Genomic DNA, 9067 nt, shown 5'->3' with positions numbered 1-9067 from the left:
CCCCCCCCCCCCCCCCCCCCCCCCCCCCACCCCCTTACGATAATTGTGTGTATGCTCTTAGATCAGAGATCAGGTAGACGACTAGAGATGAGTAGTCATTTGTGTCTCCGCCATAGTGACTGTGCCCCTCACCTTGCGCACTTCACCACAACGGCCACCAGTATGAGATCCTCTCCTCCTCTCTGACGGCATACATCCCAACCTGCTAGATGAGGCTCAAGTCTCTTGAACTGTTGAGAGTTCTAACCTCCGCTCATCTAACTGCCTGTACTCGAGACCGTATCACTGCCGCTCACGCGCGCCCGTGTGTTATCAGTACAGCTGCAGAGAGAGACGCTACGCCATTTGTGAAATACAAATTCTGGATGATAGATTCATCCTGCTCGAGTTCGATCGAAGGGACGTCAACCCACGCACTCTTCAGAATGGACAATACCTTTCCCCCACTAAGAGGGGTCACAGCTTTGGCGTTCAGAGTCCTCCACTCCCCCGCCGAGAGAGTGTTGTGTATCTCTGCGTGAGTTGGACGAGCGCTCTCTGAGTCGAGGAGGTGGCTACACATGCTCCTTCAGATATGCTAATTGGCCCCGTAGACGTGCATGGAGAACTCAGGTGCGAGACGATTGCTGCCGAACCTCCAGAAAAGTAGAGATGTCAGTGTTCCAGAACTGATGTGAGGATCGTGCCTGTATGCCAGATGTGACTCTGCTGTGATGATACAGCCGCCGCGCGCATGAATTGTCAGCTGTTTATCTAGGCAATATATAGTGGGAGCGATGCGCACTCACGCGCTAGTCCTTAAACAGACGCTGACTACCCTGCGCTCGCGCACACTCGCTAGGACAAACTATTGGGATGCGACGTCATTAAGCGCCTCCCTCGCGCTGCCTAGATAGCAGATACCTTCATGTAGCATGCGCATTGTGATCTCGTTGATTTCTGGCCTAATCTATGGAATGCGTGTGTGCTTCATGTATGGTAATGTCTGGCGTCTGCCGTCACGAGCCGCACGCTAAGAACTACCGAGGTTGGAGTGTTGGAGGCATACAGTCCTCAGAAGAGTGCATATCTAGGACGAAGAACGAGTCCGATCCGTGTGCATCTTGCTCATTCCTAGCTCCCACACGAGTGCAGAGACTACTGCGCCTAGTGGCAGGCACAGATAGTCTGGAGGAGTAGCGTACGAATGGTAAAGACCGCAAGCAGATGGGTGCCAGCCTATGTCTGCGTGAGATAAGGTCTATCGAATGTGTGAGATGCTGACCTGCTCTCGAGCACCGCTTCTGCCGAAGTGTAGCGCTCTCTGCTATCCCGCCAATGGATATAGGTAAATCTTTTAGGTAGTGGGTGATCCATATAATGCTGTAGAGTCGTCTACCACTTTTGTATTGAGCTATGAACTGGGTGGTGTGCTGCTTATTTGAGGTCTCTCGCGCCCACACGTAACATCCCTTAGTCTGCCTAGCGCCAATAGCAGTCTGTGCGTCCGGAACATGCATCCCACACGCCCAAACCCACGTGTGAGGCTCTGTGGACCCACTCCCCGCGGCCCTCCCGCTCGCGCTCCCTCCCGCATTGTGATGAACTCGGTGATCGAACTACGGCGTCCGAAACGCTATGTGTCGCATCTCAAGAGTAGCTACTCTCACTCGTCTGTGTTTCAGCTGGATGCCTTGTGGTGTGTGTTACGTGTGTGAATGAGTGCTGCTTCGGGATTTCGCCGATTTTGTCTCTATTATCATCTGAAACCGATCGTCTTGTGAAATTATGCTGGCATCGCTGTCCAAATATTTGTGTACATAGCGCAGCTGCTCCATAGTCCTGAGCCTGATGAGTAATATGAGCTGTGCTACGACCGGGTATCAGTCGTCCCGACTGTCCTCGCTACATGCTGTACTGGATCTATGCTCGGGAGTGTAGCAAAGTCAAATGAGAGGAGTGATCGATGTGTGGCAGGTGTGTAGTGACTCGCGCGCGATAGCAGGAGTTTGTTATAGTAGTGTCAACCTTCAGCTTGCTGTCTTGCTCTTATTCAGCTTTCACCAGGCCTCGCCCACGAGGTAACCTGCACGTTTGCCCTCGCCCACTCCCCACTGCCCCCCCCCCCCCGCCTGACTTGCATGTGTGGGCGGTCCTGGCTCCGAAATTTGAGTGTGCAGTCCTAGATTTTGTGTGTGTTATTGTTTACGAGATTTAGTGGCCCTTGGTATGGGCGTACCTTCGTTCAGATGTGAGATATCGCTCTCCTTGGACGCGGGGTGTGAGAGTACTGATGTAACCAATATGGTCTCGAAAATCGTATGTTGTGTAGAAGACCAATAACGCAGTTTTCCCAATAGCAAATGTGTGTCTATATGAAAAAGTGCAATCCATCGTATAATAGTGATCGTGAACTATCCTATGTGAGTTCGAATTGTAACATTATACACTGCTTAGTGTGCACCGCGCACCCGGCCTCTCCCCCAGTATCAGCCGATGCTCTCGATGTTGTCGACACCCCCCGCACCCGTGTTGCAGAGACATGAGAGGATCAATCCATCGCGTGCCACACACAATCTAAGCACCACTAGTGTACCGCCCCGTCACTTCTCGTTTGGATACCCCGAGGGGGTCACCGTGGTGGACATCGTGCCGGACACGATACGACACCTGATCCACGATCACTGGAGCAACTATCCTCCAGTCAATCCCATGTGGCACTACCTCCTCGGCGTGATCTTTGTGTTTCTCTTCATATGTTCCTGCTCAGGTGAGTATTAAATCTAAGCAATTTCTGTTGTATGATTTTATTTCATCTAAATAGATTCATGTACTGTCATGGTTTCTTTCGCTATGAGAAGTGTTTGAATGTGCGTTACTCTTTCGCTCTCAGGAAACGGTTTGGTGATGTATTTAGTCATGAAAAACAAGAATCTGAGGACTCCCGCCAACATGCTCGTCTTCAACCTGGCCTTTAGTGACTTCTGCATGCAAATCACTCAGTACCCACCTTACGTTTACAACTGTTTCAATGGCGGAGTATGGATGTTCTCTGCATTCTTCTGTGAGGTGTACGCATGTCTAGGTGAGTTCTTCATCGCCCATCTAGAAAAAAATCCAACGAAATATGTGGGAGACAAAGAACAGTATTATCTTGTCCCAGTGTTTGCCATTTTTGCACACACCTAAACATATGTAAAAACAAAGATATGTGCATGCGCATGGGTACTAACATACATATAAAAATAGACATACATCTGTTCATCAGACCTCATTTGTTCCGAAATCCGATGGAGCGACACATGCGAGGGCAAGCAATCGGTTGCATCTTCACATAGTTTGACAACAATCTAGATATTTCCTCATACTGGTATTTTTGTTGTTGTCAGAATTGAAAGACTCAAAACTTTTCCTCTCATAACTTACACGATTCAATTATTTCTTCAGGAGCCATCTTCGGTCTGTGTTCTCTGTGGACGCTGGCCTTTGTTTCCTTCGACCGTTACAACGTCATTGTCAATGGAGTGTCTTCTGCTCCCCTCACCAAGGGAAGGGCCTTCCTCTACATCCTCTTTTGCTGGGCTTACTCCATCGGTTGGTCCATTCCCCCCTTCCTCGGCTGGGGAGCTTACATTCCCGAGGGTGAGTGTGACGAATTATTCATGTCCGCAAGAAATAACAGTGAAACTTTTCCACCACATCTAATTTTTTTGTCCCATGTTGTAACGAGGTTTCTAAAATATGTTCAGAACCTGCCATTAACCATCACAATGTATTTCAATACCTGACAATATAGATGGTTTTACTACAGAAATCACAATCTACTCAAACATAAAAAACAGACGTATACTAAGGGGAGCATTTTCACTTGACCACATTCCAAAACCCATCATAACTGTTATCCTTAAGGGAAAAAAAAGCTTTCACTGATATAATTGAGACCTTTGGCAACGTTAATGCAGGTTTCAAGTCTTATATAATATCAAGTGAACATATTTGGAAAACACCTTTTTCAGACCATTTTCTAAAATTCAAAACAGCCATGAGGAGGGGTTTAGTATAAATGACACGGTCCGTCTAAATAAGTAGTCCATGTAGTTTTCACTTATCAGTACTCAGATAAGATAGTCCACAAAGAGTTAAAAATAAATCAAGTGAGGAAGACGTTTATCATTGCATTCATTGAAAGCTCGAAGGTAATAAGAGGTCCTGTTCGTACAGGTATCCTGGACTCGTGCTCATATGACTACCTGTCCCGTGACGTCAACCGTCTCTCGTACGGTCTCTGCATCTTTGTCTTCGACTACATCGTTCCTCTCCTCATCATCGTCTTGGCTTATGTCTTCATCGTGAAGGCTATCTTTGCCCACGAGAAGGCCATGAGGGAACAAGCCAAGAAGATGAATGTGACCAACCTCCGATCCAACGCAGTGAGTTTCGATTGTTTTCTGTTAAATATAGATGAATTCTACATTAACGGGGTAAATACTTAATAGCACTTTAACCTCCCCTAGACGGGAGCATTATAACGATCAAGGGTTAATGGCTTCAAAGAATGTTATCGGTTCTTTTTCAAGATGCTGCTTCAGCGTCACTTTTCCAGTCCTTTGCATTCTCTTATAGAAGTAGGCTATTTCGAATCGCAATTACAAGAGGTTCATGTTTTTGCAGTATCCACTCCCTGTTTCCGTTAAAATCTATCCATTATACCATACGATGGTCTAGCATTTGTTGATATAGCGGCACGTAATTGTAACATGATGACCTGATCGATCAACTTTGTTACGTGACAGGACTCTAATGCTCAGTCGGCTGAGGTCCGCATCGCAAAGGTTGCAATGACTAATGTCGCCCTCTGGATTATTTGCTGGACACCTTATGCTATAGTCACTCTTCAGGTAACGCCGTTTATATGATATCGTCTTTTGTTGTTTATTGAAAGCTTTGCACATCCGTAGTAATATGTACATAAGTGTAATCTCCTATAAAACTATTTGCAATAGGGTCTGGCCTTCGACCAGTCAAGCATCACGCCTCTGGTGTCCATGCTTCCCGCTCTGCTGGCCAAGAGTGCTGCTGTCTACAACCCAATGATCTACGCCATCAACCACCCCAAGTTCCGACTGGTAAGCTTTCTCTGTATCCTTCCTCCTCCCCCTCCCCTCTCTCTCTCTCTCTTTCTCTTTCTATGCCTTATCGTTTTATTTCGTTTCACGCATTTCTTTGAAGATTGACGACGAACAGTTACAGTAACATCGATAGACGAAGATAAGTTGTGATAGCCTTCCTAACCATTTCTTCGTCACCCTTGCAGGCTCTTCAGAAGACTGTTCCATGGTTCTGTATCCACGAGCCCGAGGATAAGAATTCTGATTCGAAGTCGAATGCCACCGCGGTGGAGGGAAAGGACAGCTCCTAGACAGGATATCACCTGATGAATACGTTATAAGATCTTGCAAAGACTTATCGAAATAACACACGGAAAAACTTTCTATGAATCCCTTTCCTTGGAAAAATAAAAAAAAAAGAGCAAAACATGCCAAAAAAGGCATTCTACAAAATAAAAAGTGGATCCAAGTACACATAGTTTTTAATTACCCTCTCATAACAATTGTGTTTTTTATGATGTGTTTGTCACATCCAAAAATGGCTTACCTAATAATTAGTCTTTTAAAGCACCAGCACTTAGGTACATGATATGAATATATGCCTTTTGCGGACTTCAGTAGTCACAAGTAGTTATGTACACACACACACACACACACACACACACACACACACACACACACACACACACACACACACACACACACACACACACACACACACACACACACACACACACACACACACACACACACACACACACACACACACACACACACACACACACACATTGACACACACATACAGACACACACACACACACACACACACACACACACACACACACACACACACACACACACACACACACACACACACACACACACACACACACACACACACACACACACACATATATATATATATACACACACACACATGGATATCTGTGCGTGCACTTTGTTTACTTGCTTATTAATTTCAGTGACAATGTTGCTCCAAATGAGGGCGATGTGCTAATGATGAAAAGTTTCAATAGTTGTGGTGTGGGTGCCACTTTATGTGGGCACGGAATCATATTCAGATTTTGTTGTATAAGTGGTATTGGTTTTTGCTGGTTTGTCGTCCTCCAATACTGCAGGTAGAACTCAATTTGGGGTTTTTAGCTGCTAGCTCATCTAGGTATGTGGATTTGATTTTATATTTTTTCAGAGGTTGACTAAATTGATACTTGAATATCTCTCTTTTTTTTTTCCTGGAGCTTATACATGTTTTTCTGGAATCTAGCCATACAAAGTTTGCCTCGGGGGACGGTCTTGTGTTATTTTTATGAGGTGCCCCAACCAGCGAAGACGCTTATGATACAATGATTATATTGGGGTTGCTTGTTCTGTAATAGGCTTCGACGTGTGTTGCTCTATCCTTTATTTTGCATAAGCATTCTAGAAGCTTGGTGTGACACAAGTAAGAGGTCCAGTCTCCCATTCATGCAATAAGGTTAATGTTCATTTAGTATGGTAGATTGCAGCCTTAATGCTAGTATGTACGTGTTTGTTTGAGAAAACTTTTAACCTGAGTCTTCCGAAGACAGATGGTGGTTAGTTCATTCTCGCTTGGCTTCTAAGTTGAAAGAACGGGATATAGAGGATATGTCCGTGGTAGGTAAAATGTTGGACTATTTTGTCCCGTTCATTATCAATGTAAAATTGCGTTTGCTCTGATTGGGAAATATTTATAGTATATAAAGAAAGATATCCTAAGATCAACTTTCAAACAGTTTCCCTACTTTTCCTCTTGAGCGCAATATCTTTGTTTCATCTAATGGCGGCCTCCTTTCCGTGGTGCGCCATTCCAGCGAACATCTTCAAGACTTTCCTAACGAAAAGTCCAACATGTGTCACGGCATCATACACACCAGCATCAACGGCTCCATTTTCAAAAGTTTCATCATTACAACTTTTCCCAATTTGACAATGTTTTGTTTGAATTCCACCTCATTATACAGCTTAATAGGAATAGTTCTTCATAGGACAGCTAAATGCAGGCAGTCAATTTGGCAAATTAGTCATTAAATCGACATTACTTAATAAACTCGACAAGAAATAGGCAGGACCTTATGAGGCGGTGGTTCTGAGAGAAATACGATGGTTGTTAGCAGGACGGCTGTAGGCACATTAATTACTCGTTCACCCGTGGCTCCTATAATCGAACTGGATAAACGGATTATACCAAACAAAAATGTGACACATAATCGGATACTTGATGAATTTCTATTAGATACTCCACTGAAGTGTAACAGTCACGAAAATGAGGATAAAAAGCGGAAAACGTTAATGATCGAGATTAGAGGTCGAATATCCTAGAAATTCTCGCCTTCATTGGCATCTTTGTAACCCGAATTGTTTTTATTCTCGATGCTTTAATCATAATCATTACCAGCGAGGCTGAGATGTACAAACTGTTTAATGGAAATACATAATTAGAGCTAGAAGGATAAAAATTAATCCCTCAAATACCTCCAGATCTAAAGGCAAACACATCTATTCTTGTTTTAGATGCAGAGAGCTATATTTACAAAAGGAAGAAGTCCTGTATGCTTTTTGAGGTTATGAAAAAAAGCAGAAGGACATATAAGCAATACTGTGAGATTAACAAAGAAGCAAGACTTGCAAGCGCTGCCAAATGTGTCGTGACTTCTCTTAATCTTGGAACAGCTTTGGCTTCTCCTAATTAACTCATACACCCACACTGTGTGAAACCATTACTTACCCTAATACTAACTACCTCACTTGTTAGATCGGATGCCCTTCAAACGAAGGCTACCCCCCATTGACGAAGGCCCTAGATAGCAGAATTCCTGGGATTTGGGAAAACTTAACTTATTAATACAAAAAAATGGCCATTTACAGAGACGTTAGTGCCAGGCTTAAAATAAAAAGAGAGAGAGAAAAAAAAAGAAGTTTCTTAATGTAGAATTAACCATCACATTCATTAATGTGTATGAGCATATAGGTAGTCGCTTGATTGATTTTCTTGGTGACAATTACTTAGTTCAGCATGTAAAAGAGCCCACAAGACATGGAAACTTACTCGATCTATTGATCACTAGCCGCGAAAGCATGATAACCGATGTAGAAGTCGGTGAATCTGTTGCAAATAGCGATCACAATTTAGTTTGATTCAAACTACTAAAACATTTAAGAATAGATACTTGTGTTTCTAAAATACCCGATTTCAGTAAAGCTCAATTCATAGGACTACGTCAGGAGCTTCAGCTTACAGATTTGGAGTCAAAATTAAGCGAAAGACCTGTAGATCAGATGTGGAAAATATTTCAAAATACGCTCACTAAGATGATTCATACTCACATTCCTTTTAAGGACAGACACCCCCCAAATCATGCTCGCCCAAAATGGCTTGACAAAGAAACTGAAAAAAGTATTGCTAAAAAGAGACAGGCTTACAAGAAATATAAGTGCTTGGGTGCATCTAATGACTGTCAAAGTTATGTATCAATACAGAGAGATTTAAAAAAGACAATAAAAAACGAAAACGACAATACGAAACGGATATCGGTGATAAATCCAAAGAGAATCCCAAAGAATTCTATAGTTATATTAGAGATAAAAAGGTTGTTAGGAATCACATTGGTTCACTATTATCTGCTGACGGTCAACTTGAATATTCAAATGAAGGAATGTGTGATATTTTAAACAATTATTTTAGCTCAGTATTCGTAAACGAAATATGTATATATATATATATATATATATATATATATATATATATATATATATATATATATATATATATATATATATATATATGCAAAATGACCACAGCAGAAGAGAAACTTGTAGACAGTAAGTACTTTCGTATATTACATCTTTTGACTAAATGAAAGAGATACAGAGTTGTGTTTAAATGTAGGTATCAAGTAGAAACCGTAGGGGGCGGGGGAGATAATACAATGCGGGTTGGG

The 9067-nt window shown here is 43.0% G+C and overlaps 1 protein-coding gene across 1 annotated transcript; it reads left to right on the top strand.

The window, feature by feature from the left end:
• Positions 1-2484: 2484 nt before the first annotated feature.
• Positions 2485-5398, top strand: LOC143018688 (compound eye opsin BCRH1-like). Its single transcript, XM_076174274.1, has 7 exons — positions 2485-2749; positions 2873-3064; positions 3427-3621; positions 4201-4409; positions 4773-4877; positions 4983-5105; positions 5294-5398. Exons 1-7 carry the CDS (start codon positions 2485-2487, stop codon positions 5396-5398), a joined length of 1194 nt encoding a protein of 397 aa, XP_076030389.1.
• The last annotated feature ends 3669 nt before the right edge of the window (positions 5399-9067 follow it).

The sequence above is a fragment of the Oratosquilla oratoria genome, chromosome 35, assembly GCF_046742065.1.
Source record: "Oratosquilla oratoria isolate Oo_2021 chromosome 35, ASM4674206v1, whole genome shotgun sequence".
In the NCBI taxonomy this organism is placed as follows: Eukaryota; Metazoa; Arthropoda; class Malacostraca; order Stomatopoda; family Squillidae; genus Oratosquilla; species Oratosquilla oratoria.
Note: the sequence above shows the minus strand (reverse complement) of the source record. Positions and strands in the feature narration are given on the sequence as shown.

What these genes read in the sequence shown, in the direction of transcription:
- LOC143018688 (XM_076174274.1), top strand. Translation starts at nt 2,485, where the DNA reads ATGTTGTCGACACCCCCCGCACCCGTGTTGCAGAGACATGAGAGGATC. An exon ending in CTTCATATGTTCCTGCTCAG is followed by an intron (nt 2,750 to 2,872) that starts GTGAGTATTAAA and finishes TTTCGCTCTCAG; the next exon opens with GAAACGGTTTGGTGATGTAT. An exon ending in ATGCTATAGTCACTCTTCAG is followed by an intron (nt 4,878 to 4,982) that starts GTAACGCCGTTT and finishes TATTTGCAATAG; the next exon opens with GGTCTGGCCTTCGACCAGTC.